This window comes from Malaclemys terrapin, chromosome 7, assembly GCF_027887155.1.
Source record: "Malaclemys terrapin pileata isolate rMalTer1 chromosome 7, rMalTer1.hap1, whole genome shotgun sequence".
NCBI classification, from domain to species: domain Eukaryota; kingdom Metazoa; phylum Chordata; order Testudines; family Emydidae; genus Malaclemys; species Malaclemys terrapin.
In genome coordinates, this window is record NC_071511.1 from 47,417,764 (window position 1) to 47,439,697 (window position 21,934).

Sequence of the window (21,934 nt, forward strand, 5' to 3'; positions counted from 1 at the left end):
CTGAATGATCCTGCTAGTTCTTTGTAACGGGGGCATGTTGTGTGTCTTTTTCTCTGCTCAGATGAGGCATGAAGATTTGACTCTAAACAGTAGGTTAACGTATGGTTCTGGATGCTGTACCTGTAATTGCAGTAGCTTTCACGGGGACTTTGCTCATTGCCTCACAAGGAAAGCACCAGAGGCCTCTGGAGGGCACTTTGGAAGGCACTGAATTGGGCAGGCCTCTGGCACACCCTCACTTTGGTGGGTGGAATATGGGAATTTTTCTGTTCACAGGAATAGGTGCACCTGGGATTAATTTAACCAAGCCCTGTAGCCATAGGAACTGGAGACTGATGGATCCTTTGATAGCCATAGGAAATGGACCCCTGTAATTTACTTCCCCAGCCACTGGATGACAGTGTTGTTTCACATGGAATATTTACTTCCTGCAAGCAAGTAGGTTTAAAAATGTGCTTGTTTTGAACACTGGTTTTTGTATTCAGTCAAGAAAGCTAGGAAAACTAATGCTCTTTGCATTGTGCAGATTCCCGCATTAAATTGACTCTTGTAAACAGGGACCTTTTTCTGTCCCTGGCAAACTTCTGTCTCCTCCTATCTGTTCGTAGTACATTCAGTGCTTAGAGTACACATCCTCCATAAACTACTGGAGACTAATTAGCCCCACAAGTGCCTGGGTCGAACCCCCATCCTGTACCCCAGCCAGCACTTGGTGGGTGGGTCCCTCTCTCCCTCCCGCTCCATCCTGACAAATGCGCAATCCAGACTACCTCCTCCCCCACAAACCCTCCCAGTTTCCATGCGTCATCTCCCAAAAGCTAGCTAGTGGTTTAAAGATGAAACCCCATTGATTTGGGGCATCACAACCTTTGGGAGAGATGATCTCGTCACCTGGAGTGAAGGAAGGGTTGTGAAGGTGATTTCCTCTGCCTTAGTTTTCTGTTAGTGCTGATAAAGCCCCCATCTCCCAGATGCTGACCACTGAGATCCACTGGGTGTGCAACATCTTCCAGGAAGGTGCAGCTTCTCGTGCCAGAGGGCTGGCAGTGCTTCTGAGTACATGAAGTGCAGGGAATGCAGACTGAGACCATGGATCAGAACTGTTTAATGACGGAGACCAGGAATCAGAATTGTTTAATGACTTTTGCATAGAAGGTCAGAAAGTCCTTTATCTGATGCTGTATAATCTTCAAGAATATCTTGGACATTCAGAGGTGGTATTGACAATGGAGACCTCTCTGAATCCTGTTCCACAACACTTCCTTACCTAGGGTATGTCTACATTACAGCCACTACAGTGGCACAGTTGTGGCGCTGCAGCTGCGCTGCTGTAACGCCCGAGTATAGGCTCTTCATGGATGGAAGAGTTTTTCCATCGCCGTAGGTATTGCACTTCTCCGAGAGGGGGAAACTAGATGGATGAAAGAATCCTTCCATGGACCTACCTGTGTCTTGACTGGGGGTTAGGTCGACCTAACTACGGTGTGAAATTTTTCACAGTCCTGAGCGACATAGCTAGGTGGACCTAAGTTTTAGGTATAGACTAGGCCCTAGTCTCCTCGCTCCTCCTCCACAACCCTCAGTCTTCTCTCTTTCCCTGATCTCTCCTTTCCAGACTCCTCTTTTCTCTAGCTGACACATACGTCCTCTCTTTGCTTTCCTGACCCCTGTGATGGGGCTGTCTCTGCTAATTTTCTGACTCCAAATGGACTGACCAAAGTAGCTTATAGTTCATATTTGTGCTGCAGATAACACTGAGAGTAGGAACAGGGGCTCTCTGATAAGCACTTGGACACTAAGGAAGATTCCTGGGCAGAGCACAGAAGCCCTGGGGACTTGTGGAATACTTGGGTTGCACTTTGGCTGCCCCTTTCAGTCACTATCTAGCTATAATGAGTAGATTTTACTTACTTAGGCCGAACTATTTAGATGGCAGTTTCTGGAGCAGCAGGGATATCAGGGCAAATTCCACACTGTACTGCTACAAGACACTAAGACAGAATTAGGGGAAGAGGTGACCTCATAACTGTGATGTTTCTGTGAGTTTTCTAGGATGTACCTAATCTCAGTCCAGTCTTGGGCAATGTATGTTCACGCAGTTCTGCAGGATGGAGCATCTCACATTCAGTTCCAAAAACTGCCAAACGAGCTTCTCTCAAGCTTTGCTGGGAATGAAAGAATTCACTTTGCGTTTTGCTCTCCGGGAACAATCATGCGATTGAATTTCACTAGTACAAATACTGATGTGCAAGGTGAAAGGGCGCTCTCCCATTTGAATACTTCTGGCAAGCAAATTCAGGTTGGTTTTTCATGGACATTTGCACCAGTAAGCAGATAAATGTTGGCTAATAACTTCAAATAATTGTTAAATTAGAGAAAATCATGGTCTGTGGACATTCTGCGAACAGAAAGGGGCAAAATACAGCAACTCCATTCACAATGAATGTGCTTCTCTGCTCTCTCAAGTGAGATCAGGTAGTCCAAATTTGAGCAGGAAGGAGGGTGGGGGGAATTTAGACCAACTAGGATACACTGGGAATGACTCCTTGCAAGCTGAATAGGGAAAGAAACCCATCTGCAAAGGGAGAGGATGTTGTAAGTGGGGGTGATCAACTGTGTAGGGTGGAGGGAATAGAGAAAAGAAATCCCCATATGCTCCACCCTATTCCCCCTGTACTGAAACAATACCACTAACAGCTGCCCAAAGCTGCACTGTGTCTTGGGTCCTGTATTGTTAGCCATCCAGCTTGCATTCAGAAACTCTCTGGTAGATTTGCTTGTATAGGGGAGGGTGAGCGAATCCATTGATAATGTTTGTTTTTTATTTTGTTTTTTCTGTTTTTAATACCGCCTTAGTTTGTGGCCTGTCTTTTGTGATCAGAAAGAGGAGTTACTGTAGCAGGGTGGGTCGGTTGGCCGGCTGCACACATGATCATGTGCTTCCCTCTTCTCTCTGTCTAACGGGGCGTGCTCACTGATCTCCCAGAACAGAGACTTTGAACAATTTGTTGTTTATATGATGTATTTATTTTTACTTGTGTTTCATGTCATTTTTTAAAAAATCAATAAATTGTAAGTTGGTATAACTGCCGCTTGGCGCTCTCTCTCTCTCTCTCTCTCTCTCTCTTTTTTGATAAAATAAACTTCAAAATTAAAAAAAACCTACAGCGACTATTGTCTGAAATGACTTTGGTTTGGATTTGTGTGTTCACAAATTGTTGACGGAGCCAGGGAGCTGGGAAGAGGTTCAGTGAGTTCGATTGCACTGGAGTTAGAGAAACAAAGCCTGGTGCATTTAGGATGTCAGGCCTCTGATTCAGCAACGCACATAGGCATGTGCTTAACTCCCATTGAATTCAACGGGACTTAATTTTAAGCGTGTGCTTTGCTGAATTGGGGCTGTGGTAAATTTCACTTTGATCGGTGATATGTGAAAAAGATAGTGCATACTTTATTTGAGAACTATCCCAACAGAATCATGCCTCTTTTCAGCAAATGTTTAATATCCTCGGGCTGCAGTGAGGACTTTTGGTATTAAGACTCCATTATTTTGTACAAGTAAGAGGGCAGAATATTTACTGCAAGGGATTTATTCCCTTTGTTGCTGTGAATCAGTTGTGCTCTTATGTACTTGCTCCCAGCATGAGAGGGAAGCTGCAAGGAGGGGACTCCCAGCATAGACCTGTTCTGCCACCCCTGTCCCAACTACCTCTTTTCAGGATTCAAGAATGGGCTGGGCCTAAATTAGTTGTTCTGGCGCGGGCCCTCAGAGCCCTTTCCCCATAAGGCAGACCTGTCACAAGGTCCTCCACCTTCGTATCACCAAGTTCCTGTCCTTCCCCCGCCCAGTTAGCAAACTCTGGGCCTTTTCCATTAAGGAACATTTCTCCACTTTTCCTTGAGGGTTGAGACTCAAATCTCATTCTGACAGTCAACTCAGCTCTGCCTTTCACACCAACCAGTGTAATTTCCTACGTGCCTTCCGTCCCAAGCCTCAGCTATGCCAACTCCATGTGGTGGATGTTCACAAGGTCCTAAAATTCTGCCTCAGAAGAAAGGAGTGGAAGGGGGTAACTGTTGTCTGTCCTGTCCTTGAGGGGCTCCGAAAGGTCTTAAGGTACAGATTAGTTCAGATAGGTTCCAAGCCTGGCCAACAAAGCTGCGTATATTAATGTCCCAGCCCACGATACCAGAAAACTGTCGTCCTCCTGGGATGGGGCCAGTTACAGCCTGTTCCCACTTTTATACCATGCTGAAGGTTTAATATCCTTTTGCCAGCAAGAGACAGCCTTGAGCCTGCCTGCAGAGTATAATGGCCTTTCTTGTCATGGCCTCACAACATCTGTCGCTGCCTCCATCACAGTAAATGGTCTGGCGGACACAAGGGGATGAATGTCCCCACATGTATGTCATTTGGTTTTCTCCAGGGTTGGAGGATCCCTGCGCAGGAACCCTCCCTGATTAATGCTTTGCCTCTCTGGTGCCCAAGACTGACTTGAGTTCCCAGCACTGGTACCATTCTGCAGGGAGACTCATTCCAGCTGCCTCGGTCTCACAAGAACAGTGCAGCACTGCAGAGGGTTTCTCCGACAAGACCAGATGGCTGGTAAATGGGAAAATATAACTAGTTAAACATTGCAGTGAGGGAGGTAATTATGGTTGTTCTCATTTTGCCCCGCACCAAACACTGAGTCCGTAGCATTTCTGGGACCGAACTCCAAACTCCTCCCTCCTCAAGCCTGTGCCCTATCCACTAGCTCATGTGGATCATCCTCCCTAACTGACTTGCAATGCTTACCTGAAGGGACTGGGGGCTCTGTACTCCACCAGAGCCGAGGGAGAAGTGTATTACTGAGGCTGGGTATCAATTCCCCATAACGAGGGAGGCTGGTAAGAAGCATGGGTTTCCATTCTATTTAATTTCCAGTATTTATCATTAATAAAAAGAGGCGTAATAAGAAAATGACAGAAGAAAAATGCAGAGAATAAATATTTCACGGTATGTAAATAGTTTAAAGTCCTCGCGTCAAGTCAGTCTGTGTCAGCCGGCCTAGTAACCAGACTGTTTGCTCCAGGCCGTGGCTGCGAAGTCCCTGTTCTAGCACCTCCTGGACTTAGCAGCCCCATTGGTCTGGGGGTGTCTGAGTGCATCTGCACTGTCCGCTGGCCCTCCCCAGGCTCCAGGAGATGGCAAAGGGCAGTGTCATGGCTGAGGTAGTACAGGGCGAGTCCTTGGGCCTCTCAGCAGGCAGAGTTTGGCAGCGGCTGAGCTGGCACCTGTGTCCAGGGCTGTGCATTCAGAAGACGTGGCTGGCTAATGGAGACTGGTTCAGTGACGCCCCCCAGGGGGCACTGTGCAGAGATCAGACTAGTTTCAGCCCAGCTCTGGCTGGCTTCAGGGGGTCGGGATGCCTCCGCAGTCGGCCTTTCTTGCTCTCCAAGGAATGCTGCTGCCGCTTCGGGTTCCAGGCCTTTTGCCGCTGCCTCTCCTGGTGCCGGAGCGCATTGCAGTACTCGTCTAGGCTGGTGCCCGGTGCCCCCAGGGTCCGCGGGTAGCCCTTGTACTGGAGCTGCACGGGCTTGGCGCTCAGGTGGCTGCCTCCCTCCTCGGCACCCTTGCTCTGTTTGGCCCCCATAGCCTTGTGGCCAATGACACGAAGGCTGTAGTGCATGAGGGGGCGGGAGAAGGAACGCTCCACTCCCTGACACTGATAGACCCCAGCATCCTCTCTCGCCAGCTGGCGGATCAGGAGTCCTTGCTCCAGGATAGAGAAGCGGTCACCGGTCCTCACCTGGGGCAGACACAGGGAGGGGACAAAAGCAGAGCGCCCTGAGATGCTACCCATGGGCTGTTGCCATGGCGCCAGGGCTGCAGCTTGTGACATGCTCTGCTCGTCAATCGGGGATGGTGGCATTGACTGTGCCGGCTGAGCTGCTTGTGCAATGGGCCAGGCTCCAGCCTGGGCAGTGTCCCCCCGTCCTACCCCATCTGAGGGACTGGGGAGGAGCGTGGGAGTCTGGTCATACCACTCCCCATGATTTAGCTTTTCCCTTCCCCAAGTACCTCATCCAGGGCTGCCTCCCTGCTGCGCTGCACGAGCCACCGAATGGCCGTCTGGGGAGAGCGCGCCAGGCACTCGAGGAAAGTAGTGTTGTTCTCCACCCCAAATACCAGTTTCTCCTCAGTTGCAGTGACCCCTGCAAGGGGGAGAGCAGATCATGTGCATATGGGGGGAGCAGAGTCCTGCTGCATCAAGTCTCTCCACACCCTGAACCAGCACCCCCCCCCATTCCCCAGCCTCTCTAAACCAGCCCCACAACTTTTGCTGCTCTAATCCCCTGGAGCAGCCCTGCCCCATCTGCTCCAGTAGCCCCGCACACTGGGTGAAAGAGTTCCACATTCCGGCTGGGCCATCTCTAGCTAGAGCGCCATGTGTGTGCAAAGTACTCTAGCCAGTGGGGCAGGAGGGCAGAATTGTAATTGGCAATGATACAACCACCTTTTGCTGCATGAAAAGGGGCCTGAGTGTGTGTGAAGTGAGTTGCTGTACCTCGTCTTTGCACACATGCAGCTGGCAGTGCCCAGAGCACAGGCGGAGGGCATGCTGTTTGCAGAGCAGCGTAAATCCCGGCTTTCCCGGCCTGGCACGCTAACAGAGTGTCGGGCCGATGGCGCACTGGGGAGTGACTGGAAGGGGGACAGCATTTATGGAAATGGAGCTGGCCATCCCAAGGTACTCTGCTCTGCTCACTGTTTGCTGGTTAATTACCCAGCCCCATGTCAATGGCCACCTGGCACTAGATCTGCTCACACTCTGTGCCCTGGAACTGAGCTGGGTTCAGTTTTGCAAGCAACACTTCCTGGAGGAAGCGTGTTGTCCGAGTCTGGGGGTGGTGCTGCTGTGTGTCTGCTGGGGATAGCTGCTCCTGTACGTTGCTGCCAGCATTGGGGAGGTGGGGGGCCCTTCCTGGGGCTATCAGCACCCCAGTGCTCAGCCCACTGCATGGTGCAGTGGTACAGTGTGCAAATGCACCATGATGTGGCTTTGGTGCAATGTCTCCATCACGGGATGGGATTGCCCTGCCCATGGCCAGTCCTGCTAGAGGCACCCGAGGCATGCTCGAGTTTCACCTGCTCCCTCCTCCATGGCTGAAGAGAACAGCCCATGCTAGGCAGCATGCAGCCGCTGGGAGAGGGGTGCCGCAGTGCCTGATTCTCACCCGCTGTGGTGTCCTGGCACTGACTGACCGGGTCGGCCTTCAGCGCATCCTGGCAGCGTGCTCGCCTGTGGGGAGGGGAACGAGACAACGCACTCAGTGAGCCAGGCGCCTGCTGCAGGGCATGCATCAAATGGAGATTTATTGATGGGTCTGTGGGGGGCTCAGGCTGGAATAGCAGGAGGCTGCAGGGCTGGATGGAGGGGCACTGGCAGGGCAGTGGGGGCTCAGGTTGGAATAGCAGGAGGCTGCAGGGCTGGATGGAGGGGCACTGGCAGGGCTGTGGGGGCTCAGGCTGGAATAACAGGAGGCTGCAGGGCTGGATGGAGGGGCACTGGCAGGGCTGTGGGGGGCTCAGGCTGGAATAGCAGGAGGCTGCAGGGCTGGATGGAGGGGCACTGGCAGGTGGGTGTCTGGAAGGCCCCAGACAAGAACAGACAGGGGCTGCTGCGGTTCTGTATTGTTGACTTGGGTTGATTGGGAGAAGCCAGTGCAATGTCTGGTCCAGTGGGTAGTGTCCATGGCCCCTGGGGAGAGGCTCCGGACTGTAGGGTGTGTAACCAGCCCTGAATTCCCTCTTCCCACCTCCATGCAAACAGCCAGGAATGGTGGACACTGTGTGAAGGAAGCAGGGCTGGGCTCACCTCTTCTCAGTCAGCCGGTAGGGGCTGCAGCCCTTGCCGTCCCAGGTGCAGTAGGGGTCTCTGGCCAGGCAGCAGTCCGTGCAGTCTTTGCCGTAGAGCTCGCAGCGGTACAGGGAGAGCTGGACCAGCCCATGGGTGCTGCTCACAAACAGCTCCTGCTGCTCATGGAACCAGAATGGCTGTCAGCACCCCCGGCTCCCTTTCCGTGGAAGAGTGGCATGCAGGAGCCTGGGTGCAGGGCTGGACCCACACCTCAGCTCCTAGCTAGTAAAGGAACCAGCTATTCTAGCTCTTCAGAGGCTAGTGCAGGGAGTGGGCACCTGACTCAAATTGGGGCATTTGACACATGTGGACTTGGGCAATGCCACTCCTGGCACCATGCAATGGGGGGCCTGACCCAGCTGGAACTGGGCTGCACCACACCTGGTGCCCTGGAGTGGGGGATCCTGTCCCATGTGAATGTCTGCATTAGCATGTGGCTCCTGGCCGGAGAGCCTGGGAGTCGCATCCTTGTCTTGCAGGGTGTGACTGGGCCCTGTACAGGACTTGGTGAATGGTCATTAATGAGGCCTTACCCGCTTTGGTGAGAACTGCATGTCCAGGATAGGAGACGGCACCTAGAGGAGAAAGGACCGCACTGGAGTTCGGGTAGATCTTTGCACATCTTCCCAGCTGCGTTCAGCCATGGCAGCCCCAGCTGGTCCACTGCTGGATCTCCCACACTCGCCCTGCTTTGCCAGTGCACCTCCAGCCTGACGTACCCTAGCCCCTGCTCTTCTAGGATTGGCCCTGTGCTTGAATGAGTTAAATTCCAGCAGGAAATGGACAAGAGGTCAGGATCCAGCGCCAGGCTCTGAAACAGGCTCTGTGTGACCTTGGGCAACTCACTGAAGCTACTCTGTGCCTCAGTTTCCTGCCTGTGCAATGGGGGTAACAGCACTGCCCCTGCCTCTGACTGAGGGTGAGGCCCTCTGAGACTATAGCAGTGAGGCTCTGAGCCTCCAGGTGGAGGAGCTGGGCTGCAGCCTGCAGGACGCGGTCACCCCACACCCTGGGCTGGCTGTGGCATGCCATTGCATGAGCTCAGGGGCGGCGAGTTGTATGGGCCCGTAGTGTCCGGGCTCCAGCAAATTCAGAGCCCCCACCCACCACCCAAAACCCCTCCTGCACCCCATCCCATCCCAGAGCCCGCACCCAGCACCCAAACTCCCTCCCAGAGCCTGCACTCATCCTGTACCCAAATTCTCTCCGGCAGCCTGCACCCCAACCCCCTGCCCCAGCCCAGAGCCTGCACCCAGCACCCAAACTCCCTCCTGGAGCCTGCACCCCTCCTGCACCCAAACTCTCTCCAAGAGCCTGCCCCCCAACCTGCTGCCCCAGCCCAGAGCCTGCACTCAGCACCCAAACTCCATTCCAGAGCCCACACCTCGCCTGCACTCCAGCCCTCCTCCCCCCCACCCACACTCAAACTCCCTCCCAGAGCCATAGGCAGGTGTGTGTGGGAGAACGGGGGGGACAGGACTTGGTTCTGGGCACCACCAAAAATTATACAAACCTACCACCCCTGCATAAGCTCTGTCCATGGCTGCTGCAGCTGAGGGCTGGGACAGGAAAGAGCAAGGGCCTGGCTGGGCCTGAGGGAGGAGCAGCTCTAGGCCACAGCAGCCAGGCTGGGAGAGGCTGCAGGCCCCACCTGACACTCCCACAGAGCAGACCCCAGCGGGAGAGGAAACTACACTGTTGCAGCCACTTTCAATGGCTACTCACAAGCATTCCATGTCCTGCAGCTGAGGTCTCTAGCAGAATCAGTTCCCCCAGGAGCCAGCCTAGCCCCTCCGGGGAATCAGAGAACCCAAAGGGGGTGGGATAGGTACCTTAGAAACACTGATTTCCTCCAGGCTGATCTCCTCGCTGTCCTGGCCTCTCCCGCCGGTGAGCCCCACCTTCAGCACTTTGCCTTCATCTGGGGAAGCAACAGGGAGCCATCACAATCGCACTAGACCCAGCGAGAGCCTCCTCGGGAAGTGCTCGAGGGGGAGGCGCTGTGGCTATCAGTTATGGAGGGCAGCTGCTACAGAGCTTCTTAGCTTACCTCCCCGCTGGAGATCATTACTAGCTCAGGGAAGGATAATTATTCAGTGTCCTCCCCAGGCAGGGGGGACTTGTTCCAAGCCAGCACTTGTACTTTGTCTTCTCCTCTGGGATTCAGCAGGGGGAGAGATCAGACTTGACTTCTGAGCAAGCCAAAGCTGATCTGCTGAGACCAGCCCTGGGTTCTGCTAGCCGCCTGCCCTTTCATCCCTCCTCCTCATTGTCCCGTCTCCTCAGAACCATCAGTCCCAGGAGACCGAGTCCAAGACCTGCTAAGTGTAGCAAGGGGGACAGAATCCAGACTGCACCAAGGACTGGCCTTTACCCGGTTCTCTTCTTGGCAAGAGGCTGAATCGTGACTATGTGCAGCTTGCTGGCAGATCCCACTCCTGGGGGCAGCTGACGGTGCATGGAGCAAATGCCTGCAGTATTTGCTAGCCCTGAACATCTGCAAAGTGAAAACTTTCCCTTAGCCCCCTAGGGAGCTCAAGGTCAGGCCCCAGTGAGGATGGAGGGGGCAGTGAGTGATGCCCTCTAGTGGCTGCTCTAGATATGATAGTTGCTCTGGGGTGGTCCTTGTGCTTTTGAAGCTGAAGGGTCTGGCTTTTGGTTACCTGTGTGATTGACCTGCTACCTGCTCCTGCTGGCTGCAGTGCACGGCTAGCTCTCTGGGGCAGGGACAGTCATGTTCATCTGTACAGCCCCTGGCACCACAGGACAGGGAGTCGTAGTCCCCAGGGCAGGAGCGGTGCCAGGGTTTTTGCCGCCCTAGGCGGCAGCGCTCCTCCTCAGAGCATTCAGCGGCGGGCGTCCTTCCGCTCCGTGTCTTCGGGGTGCTTCGGTGGCGGGTCCCAGAGCGAGTGAAGGACCCGCTGCTGAAGCGCCCCGAAGACACAGAGCGGAAGGACCCCCGCCGCCGAATTGCTGCTGAGGATGGCAAAATGCCACCCCCCCAAATCCTGCCGCCCTAGGCGACCGCCTAGGGTTGCCTAGTGGAAGCGCCAGCCCTGCCCCAGGGCATGGCTGAGGTATGCTGGCTGCTCGCTCCGAGAGTCCCACAGACCGGCGCAGCAAGAGGACAGGACCTTGCTAGGGTGGGACTGAGGTGCTAATACAGCTCAGTGGGGCAGGCTGTTGTATGGGCAGAGTGGGGGGCTTTTGCTGGTGCCAGGAGGGGGGGACATGCTCTCACCAGTGGCAGTCCAGCAGGAGGGGGCAAAGGTACATGTGGAGCTGGTGGTAAAGATCCCAGAGCCTCTACCTGTTCCAAGGAAGAGAACATCGTAGTGCCCAGACTCTGTCTCCACTCGGTCCACCAGCAGCTGCCGGAGCCGATAGGGCACATTGACCCTCACCAGGATGGGCTTCCGGCCAAGGGGGTACACGGGGCCCCACATCAGCTGGTGGTTGCGCATGAAGCTTATCAGGTCATCAGGGAAGTCCTTGGTGGAGTGGAGAAGAGGGTCGTACGTTTCGCTGGGGCACTGGGGGAAGAGACAGAAACAGAAGTGGGAGTTTAAAGCACAGAGTGACCCAACCCCTTCCCCTTCAGTAACTGGCCTCTCAGTCCCGTCCCTCACCCCTCCCTGTGTCCCACACTCACCGTCCCTGGGCGGGGATAGGGGATCCGGCCCTTGTACTCCACCCAGCGGTAGTCAGCTCCTTCCTTGTGTGCAAAGGGCCCGCTGAAAGCAGCTCGCACGGCAGCCATGGAGTAGACACACACAGCAGAGCCGCTGAAGATCCCACTGCCGGAGAGGAAACAGACCAGCCTGAGCATTGGACTCTGACGTGGCCGCCATGGGAGCCAGCGCGAAAGGCCTGGTCTGTGTACAACGCTGCTGTGGTTTAACTAACTCAGGGCTCAGACCGGGCAGTCCCTTTCTGTGGCTTCAGTGGGGCCCATTGCCTGAGCTTCCCTCCGTTCCCTGCCAGCTTCCGCCAGCAGCACTCTGAAGCCACTGAGAGAGCATCCACCAGCACTAATTGGTACAGCTGGTGCTGAGCCACCCAGCCTAGGGCTAGAGAGCTGCTGCTTGCATGGGAGAGGCTAGTGTCCATTTACCACTGACCCAAGAGTCCCCACCCTGCGACCCTTGGAAGATCAGCATTAGCTAATGGGTGCAGGTGGGGAGGGCCTGGCACAGTCCCAGGGGAGCGGGATTGCCTTGGAGGCTCTGCAATGGGATATGTTTTTGCCGTGGGCTTCATGCATCCTCCCACAGGGACCTTGTGTCCCTCTTCTCTCCTGCCCCGCCCTGGCACTTGACTAGTAACAGCCTCCATGCTGTCCAGCCACCAGTCTCACCGCCATTTGTGCGAGAGCCTCCTCCCCTGCTGTTCCCTCTGCTCTGCTCTTCCCCTCGACCCACCCGCTCACACTGACCTGGAGACCGTGAAGAGGCCAAAGACGAGAGGGCTCTGTGGGTCCCGGGTGCGGAGGAGGAAGACGTCCTCTGCAATGACAGCGGGTGAGAAGTCCTGAGCACACACCCTCAGGGACCCAGCTCTGGGCCCAGGGAGCGGGGTGAGGGGCTTTTATCGGGTGACTTTTGCCCCCTCTCCCACTGCAGTGACTGTGCCCCACTCGCTCTGGCGAAGGAACGGGCAGCAGCCGGCACCCTTCAGTCGGCAGCCAGGGCTGCTGTGGTGATGCAAGGTGCTCAGAGTCCCTGCTATGGCTCAGTGGGTCACCTCCGGGACGAGCCCAGCCCAGGCGACCCAGCCGTGGGCCCTGAAGAATGGCAGCCCTAGGAGGGCCCGCGTGCCCCACTCACCGAGCTGGTCGAAGTGCGTCTCGCTGGCCTGGGAGCCTGGGATGGAGCAGACCAGCCGGGCCTTGAGGAACGTGCTCCAGCGATTGATCAGGCCGCGTTTCCCGCCGACGTCATTCTGCCAGCCACAAATCCACTGCTCAGAGGATGCTTGCAATGGCCCCCCTGCTCCCTCCAGTGTTAACCCTCTATGCCCCCTCCCTGCCCCAGGCCACCACCCCCTCCAGGATTGTTAACCTCGACATGCCCACAGCTCAGGGAGGGCGGGATGGGCGATTACCCCACTTTCTCCAGCCCAGCGTCTCAGCTTCACAAAGCAAGGCAGGGGACAGGACTTGCCCAATCAGTGGCAGAGCGAGCAACAAAACCCAGGTCTCCTTACTCCTAATCCCTACTCTAACAGCTCCATCACACTGCCTCCCATCCCTCTCCCCAAAGGCCAGCACTGAGCCCAAGTGGCCCTGCCATGACAGAGGGAAAGGAGAGAGAAACAAGCCCTTGTTTCTCAGTAGGACAGAGCCATATCATAGTGTCAGCCCCTTCCCCGGCCAGTTGGTGGCTCTCCGCAGCCATGCCCTGACCCCGGGGTAGCTGACCTTGCACACGCGTGCCACCCGGGCATGGATGCGCCGCCTCTCCCACTGGCCGGCTTCCAGGGCCGTCTCTCGGAGGAAGACGTACACCTTGTCGTCGTGGGCATTGTGGGTGTCAGGAATCAAGTAGGCACCAATGAATACAGGCTCTGCGAGAAGGGAAAGTCAGGCAGCCAATGGCACCGTGCTGGCAGGTTGACCGATACCCTTTGGCCATGTCCCCTTTCCCTCTGACAGACTTGGCTCTGTTCCGGCTTTAAATGATACCTGCAGCCAGGGGCTGCAGTCAGGATTGGGACCCAGGAATAGTCGCTGTCCCACGGAGCTCACACTTTGCCTGTGTCGTGAAATGAGGCTCTGATTCCGTGCTTTCAAATACAGAGCTTCCATTACGATCATGGAGCCATGACCGGTGAACTCTACCCCTTGGTTCCTGCATCATCTCCATCGCTTCCGCGAAGCGAGTTTTGAGTCCAAACTTCATCGAGGCACAGGGCTGTTGGGCTCTGCAAGTGAATCATGGCGTGACAAGCCAGCTGCAAAGTTTGGTCTCAACGGCACCTGGCTCTGAAATTCCCTGCTGGGCTTTGGAGCTGGGGTTCTGATCCAGACCCATCTAAGCTTTACTAAAGAGAAAGGAGATGCTGGAATCGAGGAGCACCCCAGCAAACAAAGAGGGGAGTGGGAATACCGTTAGCTTCCCACCGCATTCAGTTTTGCTGCCTTGTGATAAGATCCTTACGAATGTGGAGTCATTGCTTACTCTGAGCGGAGTGCCCTGGATTGCAGCAAGACGCCATGCAGAGCAAGGGTATTGCTCAAACCAAGCAATGCTGGCAGGATCTCACCAGTGGGACTGGCATTCAGCACTGCCCACTCAGACCATCTCAGTTTTCTACCTGACAAGATCATTGTGGCCCGAGGTTTGATGCAAAGTGCTCTGTGGGTTTTTGATAGTCTTGCAAAACTTCCCCTGAACAATTCAGGTGTGATGGCTGAGAAACCGGGCCTCTAGCGCCAACAGTCTGAGCTGCTTCCACTTGAGCTAACGCTCCCGAGCTGGGCCTGCAGCTGACTTGCCCCCTCCATGGACAGGGCATAGAGGGGCCCTGTCACACACCCGCAGAGCAGTGGGTTACACAAGCCGATCTCACCCAGGGCTGGGTTTCAGCAGCACCTTCCATCTTCGGGGGCTGGAGATCTGAAGAACATCAGAGTGAATCTGGGCACTAAAGGAAGCTTGTGCCCTGCAGTGAGTCTGGCGCTTTGCCCCAAAGGCAACTGGAGCTCCTGGGCCTAGGCATGGAGTTGTCCGGTTCTACCCAGGTCTTTCCTCTGTCATTGGGGGAGGGATAGCTCAGTGGTTTGAGCATTGGCCTGCTAAACCCAGGGTTGTGAGTTCAGTCCTTGAGGGGGCCATTTAGGGATTTGGGGCAAAAATCTGTCTGGGGATTGGTCCTGCTTTGAGCAGGGGGTTGGACTAGATGACCTCCTGAGGTCCCTTCCAACCCTGATATTCTCTGATTTGGGGGCATCTCCTGTCCCTTCTCCCTGCAGCTCCTGAGGGCTGAGCCTGGTGGGGGCATGGGAGGGGACAGCAGCAGAAGGGGTAGTTTGAAGTGTTCAAACAGAGGCCTGTGCCCTACTGACACTAGGAGGTCTGGGCCTTTTAAAGGAGCAGGGAGAGAAAATCAAGCCCCTGCTCCCCAGCAGCAGCACAGGAAACGTGGCGCCTGCATCTCTTCCTGCTGCTCACCCTCTTCCCCAGCAGTGCTAAGTCGGTTACATTGCCGGGTAGGACTGCCCCCCCAAGGCTATATCCCAGCCCCCCATTGTACCGTTTAGCCAGTGATCTTGGTTCTGTTCTGTCCGGATGTAGTTCTGGGCAGCCTTGTGAACTCGGGTCCGGAAGAAGGCGGCGCTGCTGCCCATGAAGTCGCTGGAGGTGCCCGAATACAGCTCCCCGTCTGAGCTCAGAGAGGCAAGCATGTGTTAGCAGAGCCGGCGGGTGCTTTGACTTACACTAGTGTAGACCAGGTCTACACTAACCCCCTAATTCGAACTAAGGTACGCAACTTCAGTTACGTGAATAGCGTAGCTGAAGTTCAAAGTACCTTAGTTCGAACTTACCTCAGTCCACACGCGGCAGGCAGGCTCCCCGTCGACTCCGCGGTACTCCTCTCGTCTAGCTGGAGTACCGCAGTCGACGGCGAGCACTTCCGGGTTCGACTTATCGCGTCCAGACAAGACGCGATAAGTCGAACCCAGAAGTTCGATCGCTTGCCGCCGAACTACCGGGTAAGTGTAGACCTACTCTTAGCCAGCCAGCTCCTCCCTGTCCCACCCCTGGGGAAGGAGGCACAGACAGGGTTAGGGGGCACTGTGCCATGGGTCAGCCTCGCCCGAGGAGCCATGAGCTGACCGTGACAAGGGAATGGCAGATTTTCTTGTGGAGCCTTGAATACAAACTAGAATCACAGCCCCCGTTCTGTATAACTAGCTCCAGGCAGAGTGTGCGTACCCTGCTCAGGTGTGGGTCTCAAAGGTGGCCAAGTTTGCCACCTTTCCCTGCGAACACTTTGCGAATTGAAGGCAGGCTGTGCCAGGCAGTTGCTGGGAGGGAGATTGAGGAGCTCTGAGGGTATAACTACACTGCGGCTGAAGGTGTAATTCCCAACGTGGGGAGATGTACATGTGCCAGCTCTGAGCGTGCTAGTGTGGGTGGCCATGGCGCCAGGGGCAGCATCTTGGGCTGACTGGCAGAGTACAGTCCCACCTGAAACCCCAGGTAAATACTCTACTCCACACAATGAGGGTTAGAAATTCTCCGGCATTAAAACAAGAACAAACACCTAACAAGAACCAACAGCTTAGCAATAACTAAATACAGGGCAGATGAAACCAATTCCCTTCATCACTCGGCAAGAAATGCCAATTTTCTTACCTACCACCCTGGGCCAGGAGAGGGTCTTATTACAGTCTCCTCCTGCACAATCTAGTGCCTGTATCACCCTCCCGAAGCGAGATTGGCAGCCTTCAACTGCTGTCGGACAGATGGGCCTTCCTCTCTTAGATCCAGCTAGACACAAGCTTGGGCAGCTCTGTAGTTCCAGCCCCAGATCAGCCGTGCAGGGTAAGAAGCCCAGGCCAAAGCTCGGCTGTGATGATGCTGTGCAGCCAGTCACTCCTTGTCTAGTCCCTGTCAGAGCTAACCTCCTACCTTGGCCTTTCACACCTGCCTGGGCGTCCGGCTGAGCTCCCCCGTGAAAGGGAACTTGCAGGTTCCACTCTGGCAGAAACCACAGCTGAATGAGGGACGTGGGTTAGGAATCATTGGCAGGGGATGGAACTGATTGTCTAACTCTACTTCATTTCTAATGCACCCATCACCACAGTATCTAGGTCCCTCTTCCTACCCCTCCCCTCCATTCCTCTTACCTATGAGTAGCCCAGTGAAAGGTTCATGGGGGCTGAATGGACACTTGCCTCTCCCAGATTCCACGGAGTTGGCCACCAGCTGTATAGGGGAGCCCCCCGGCTCCTGCAAGGGTTAAAGGGGAGATTTTTGGCCCAGGGAGAGGCTGGGAATGAACTGATCTGAGTGACTTTGGGACAGCCCCGCCAGACTTCAAAGTCCACATTGTGTCAGACACACATGCCCATATGTCGGGGTCTGAGCTGCGTTGGGGCCTACTCTGCCGGCCACTGCCAAGTTAGCAGCACTTAGTATGTATCGGATGGATGTGCTCATAGTGCTGGAGGCAGAAGCAGACACAGTCCCTGGTCCCTAAGAGCTCACAATACAGGGAAGGTCTTGGAGGTGCGACCAGGCAGGGACGCTGCAGGGCACCAACCCAAGCTGGCCAGGTTCAGCTCGTCTGGTGAGAGACTAAGGACCGGGCCTGGGTCACTCAGTTGCTGTTTTCCTGGGAGCAGCTGATCTCTGGAGAGGACTGACCCTTGCGAGGGGTGCGTGTGCCCCAGGGTCCTGCTGCAGGAATGGGCATGCCCCCCTCCTGCTGCTGGGGGAGAAAGGGGAGTGAGCACCCTCTCTTAGGCCCCCTCATGCTGCCCCCCTCCTGAGGTCCTTCATGCTACTTGCGCAAGACATGCTACCAGGTTCCTTGCACTAGGTGCAGAGCTTGGCACGTGCAGGCTCTGGTGTCCCTCTTGCACCACCTAGGAGATTGTGCGCCTCTCCCCTGTGAGTCCTCATGCCCCACCAGAGAGGAGAGAATGGGTACCCTGGGATTCATCATGGAGCCCAGTGGGGGTGAGGGCATGTCTGGGGGTTTTCTCACTGCCCTTGGCACAGGCAAATTCACCCTCCAGGGTCTCTCACCTGTGCCCTGGCTCCGAGCTGGACAAAGGCGCAGATGGGCTGGTAGGAGCCAGTCCCGCAGGCAAACACGTGGCTCCTGTTGAATGGCTGGAGAAGCCGGATGAAATTGGCACATTCTGTCTGCTCGGGGAAAAAAAGGTTCCTTCAAATGCCAGCACCATTACCCTGGGCCTTTGTGCTTCAGATCCTGCCCCTGGAGCCCCCTCACCTCTTCTAACACTGATCTCCAGCATGTCCCCTCCCCAGGGTACGGGAATGCCCTGCCGCCATTTGCTGTGCACTTCCCCATAGGTTTGCTGATCCCCAGAAGAGTGGGTGATGTCTGGCTAACAGTAGCCATGGGGACAAGGCCAGCGGCCTGGTGGCCCCTGACCAAAGCTGTATGCTTACTGTCCCATCGTTAAAGGTTACATGGGGCCAAAGGGAGCCATGCCGGCAGCCTGAGCGCCCACTGGCTACAGATCAGTGAGGCTGCTGCTCTCGGCGGGCTGGACTCATGTGGGTCAGGCAGATTCCTGCCTGGGCCATGGCTCGCTGAGCTTCTAACAAGGATGTTGGGATCCTGCTTTACCTCTGCGTTCTTCCCAGCAAGCCGGCAGCGCTCCACCTGCTCCTTTCGGGCTGGCCAGAAAACCTGCAAGAGAAAGCACCGGCCTGGGCCTGTTACTCCAGCCTCCTCTCTCCTCCTCAGTGGTCCTGCACCAGTCGGGCAGCACAAAGGGGGCTGGAGCTGCTCCCCAAGAGCGCTCCATGCTCCATCCTGCTTCCCTGACAGGGGTGCTAAACATGGGCAGGTGCGTGTCAGTACATACAATCACAGCCCAACCAGTAAGTGGTGCCACTTTCTTGGGTGTAATGCCCCCCACCCCCGTGGCAGTGTATAACAGGCCTTTGGTTGCTGGCTTTGCAGTACCGGTGCCCCCTCTGGCATGCAGAGCTGTGCTCCCGGCTCCCCAGGCTGCTGGGAAGGGGAAAGCCGGGCTGCCTCGGGACTGCATTTCCATGCCCACCCCGGCACTGACCTTCTGAGGCTCCTCATTTGGCCTGTCCAGATGCAGCAGGAAGATGTGGTTTTTGGCTCCCACCATCAGCCACGCCCTGGTCTCATCCACCAGGAAGGACTGGAAGGCCAGCCCATCCCCTGAACCCAGCAACAGGCGGGAGCTGTTGGATCTCAGCAGGTCTGCAGAGCAGAGTGGGGGATCTGTCACCCCCCATACACAGGAGGGAGCCCTGACCACATCCCCCACCCCCAGAGATAGCGAGTAGTATCTCACCTGGTCCCGCATGCTCCCCGGGAAAGTCCTCTTTACCCTGACCCTGGAAGAGTCCTTGCTACCATGAACGCTATCCCCGTGCGCCCTGGGGAAGGACTGCACTACCCCAGAGGATAGCGAGCATTACCCCCGCCTACAGGAGATAGCAAGCACTGTTAGTAGCTGCCCTTTCCCTGACACCAGGGCAAGATGGCCCACCCCACCTCTGGCCAGTAACTGGTGTGGCCTCTGGTAGTCCTGGCCTGGTGTTCCCTCCCAGAGAGCGGAGTGTCCCATGGCTCAGGACAGCCGGCTGGCCCCACAGGAGACAAGCAGCTGCTATGGGGTCAGGGCAACTCAGCTTCGAGTGTCACTGACCTTGCAGTTCAATGGCGCCATGGGGCCTGGAAGAATTTTAACCATTGCAGCAAATCCCCGATTCTCCACAGTCCCGTTGCCCGGGCAGTGCAGGCTGAGAATGCAGGACGGGTGCAGCTTGCATTTCTAGCAGAGGGATCCCTAAGCCTGGGCTCAGTGGAGTTTCTATATAAAGGCTCTCAGTCATTCCCCTGGTGAACGTAGCCTTGAAATTAAAGGCTGTGTTAAACTGGTGACTGCTGCTTGATTTATGGGGCAATCGTTTGTGGTGTTGCAGGACTCATTTCCCTAGCTGAGCTGGGCCTCACCTCCTGGGTCGAGCAGAATCTCGACAGCTTCTAAATCCATCTCCCTCTCTCTCCTGGGGAACTGCAGCATTCCTCAGCCCTGGCCCAGGCCAGCTCGTGGGAGATGCCAGAGGGCCCTTGGCCCAAGCGGGTGAGAGCAGCACAGAAACTGGAGGTGGCAAGGTCCCAGAAGGTGATTTCCTGGCGCCTTTGCACCATGGAGTCCGTCTGCAGGGGCATGTTCCAATGCTTTGTCGGTTCTGCTCTACTGCTAATGTCCCAATGGATGGGGCTGTCACCGTTTCTCTAGGGAGAGTATCCCCATTCCCCAGCCTCTCTGTGCACTGGCAGGACTTTGCCGCTGCCTGTCTTCTCCTTTATTTGCTAAGCGCTGACCACATGCTCAGCTCTGCACAGAGCCAGCCAGTCCCTGCCCCAAGGAGCTTACAGTCTAAATCTCCCCCTGCTGCTCCTTGGTCCATCCTGCACCATTCCTCAGCCTCAGCGTCCCTCAGCAGACGTGCCTTCACACTGCTGAGCCAGTGGGGATCTGGCAGCTCTTCCCCTCCCCCTTAAAACAGTAGTGGAGTTTAAGTCCTGGATTAGCCCAGCTCAGAAAGTAGCTTTTAGAGCAGTCATTTGCTGACCAAGCCCCGGATGGCAAGATTCCCGGGAGCAACGTCGGCCGAACGAAGCAAAGGAGCCAGCACAAAGCCCTTGGTATGAGCACTCCTCCACCTCCCACTCCTCCTGCCGCCCCACCCCTCGCTCAGGGAGAGGACAAAGGAGCGCGGGCTTGGTGCTGCACTGGAGAAAGTGCCAGCAAGGTGAGTGCCCTCGGGCGAGGGGGCAGGACTGGACAGCCACTGCCAGGTGCCCGATCCTCCTCTTCCCCCGGTTCTGTCTGCACGCGACAGCCAAGGCGCTAGACCGCAGCAGCGATTGAGTGCCCTAGGCGTGAGCTGGACTGGAACCCAGCTTGCTCTCCCATCGCTGTAACAGCCCTATTGGCTAACAGCAGGAATCGAGGCCGTCTAGCCATACTCTCTCTCTTGCCATACCACCTCATCTTCACCTGCGGGGACACCTCTGAGTCTCAGGTGTCTGGCTCCCCTTCCTGACTGAGTTCCAGGGGTGCTTGGGGGGGAATCTTTCACCTTGGCTAATCGTCCCTGAAACATTGCCCAATCTAGCCTGAGCCCGGACAGCGGGCTGTGTGGGAATTAACAAGACATGTATCAGTCTGGGGGGGACAGCCAAATCCACCCCCCTGTCACTCCACAGACATGCATGGAGTTTTGCTCTGATTAAGTGCTGACCACATGCTGTACAAAACCCAAACCTCAAAGCAGCCACTGCCCTGGAGAGGTTACTCAGTAGAAGACTGATGCAGCTGGACAAGAAGTGATGGGAGGCCCAGAGGGAAGAGTCACCTTAGAGCATTTAAAACCCTTAACCAATCACTTTCCTGTGTCTCTTGGAGGGATCTGACTGAGGTGAGAGTGCTGGTCAGCTGCACTGGGAGGTCATGCCATGCTGAGGGGGCTTGGAGGAAGGTCGGAAAACAGGAGTGGAAGAAGGAAACAAGAGAGGAGATCAGGCAGGCGTTACTGGCTGAATGACGGGGCTGGGGATGTGTAGGAAGTGAGATGTGAGTCCTAGGTCTGGGAGAATCTGTGCAGGACCTTGAAATCCATGAAGATGGGATGAACTTGGCTCTCTGTGGCTGAGCAGACTGCACCAGAAATGCAACTGGGGAGCAAGCAAGCCAGCATATGTCTGTGCAGGTGTGGGTCCGTGTATGTGGGGACATGGATGCCTGAGATGGGATGCATGGAGGCGCATGCTAAAACAGGCCATGGGATTGCAGACTTTCTCTTTCCCTGTCACCTCATTTCCAGGGGACAGAGGAAGCCAGGACCTCTTTTTCTTCGGGGCAGCTGCAGCCAGCTGGAAATTCCACTGACATCTGCTCAGCCCAGCAGGGCAAGGAGCAACTGCAGCATTTGCAGCGGGCAGGTGCTGCTTCTCAGTCTCTGTATGAAGAAAGCGCTTCAGTCAAGGCAGCAGCTCAATGGCAAATCAGTTCCCCGGCTCAGCCCAGTCCAGCCTGGCTAATGACCGGGCCTGGCATTTCATATACAGCGAGCCAGGGAATTTACTTGCCACTAAGCATTCCTGCTGCGAGTGTCCTATAACTAGCCATGGGAGGCGTCCTTACGGCTGGCATCATTGCTTGCTAGCTGTATCTCCAGTGCCGTTTCCCCGGCTGCAGCCTGACGACCTCTGTGTGCTTTCCCCCCGGCCCAAGGGCAAAGCTTTTTAAATCTGCCTAGGGAATCTGGACTCAT

At 55.7% G+C, this 21,934-nt stretch overlaps 1 protein-coding gene across 2 annotated transcripts in view; it reads right to left on the reverse strand.

The window, feature by feature from the left end:
- Nucleotides 1-4,900: 4,900 nt before the first annotated feature.
- The window catches only part of LOC128840617 (semaphorin-3D-like), a 43,613-nt gene continuing 26,579 nt past the window's right edge, over nucleotides 4,901-21,934 (reverse strand). Inside the window, exons 3-18 of one of the 2 annotated variants that reach the window (XM_054034843.1) lie at nucleotides 18,685-18,845; nucleotides 18,234-18,296; nucleotides 17,663-17,782; nucleotides 16,759-16,861; nucleotides 15,159-15,287; nucleotides 13,324-13,469; nucleotides 12,731-12,845; nucleotides 12,340-12,409; nucleotides 11,557-11,701; nucleotides 11,215-11,437; nucleotides 9,737-9,825; nucleotides 8,438-8,479; nucleotides 7,863-8,020; nucleotides 7,222-7,286; nucleotides 6,065-6,198; nucleotides 4,901-5,792 (exon numbers count right to left, since the gene is read on the reverse strand). In XM_054034843.1, the coding sequence (XP_053890818.1) occupies nucleotides 5,364-5,792; nucleotides 6,065-6,198; nucleotides 7,222-7,286; nucleotides 7,863-8,020; nucleotides 8,438-8,479; nucleotides 9,737-9,825; nucleotides 11,215-11,437; nucleotides 11,557-11,701; nucleotides 12,340-12,409; nucleotides 12,731-12,845; nucleotides 13,324-13,469; nucleotides 15,159-15,287; nucleotides 16,759-16,861; nucleotides 17,663-17,782; nucleotides 18,234-18,296; nucleotides 18,685-18,845 (2,192 nt within the window). In that variant the 3' untranslated portion in view covers nucleotides 4,901-5,363. The remainder of the gene's footprint in view (nucleotides 5,793-6,064; nucleotides 6,199-7,221; nucleotides 7,287-7,862; nucleotides 8,021-8,437; nucleotides 8,480-9,736; nucleotides 9,826-11,214; nucleotides 11,438-11,556; nucleotides 11,702-12,339; nucleotides 12,410-12,730; nucleotides 12,846-13,323; nucleotides 13,470-15,158; nucleotides 15,288-16,758; nucleotides 16,862-17,662; nucleotides 17,783-18,233; nucleotides 18,297-18,684; nucleotides 18,846-21,934) is intronic. The other variant, XM_054034844.1, reaches the window with a different exon arrangement.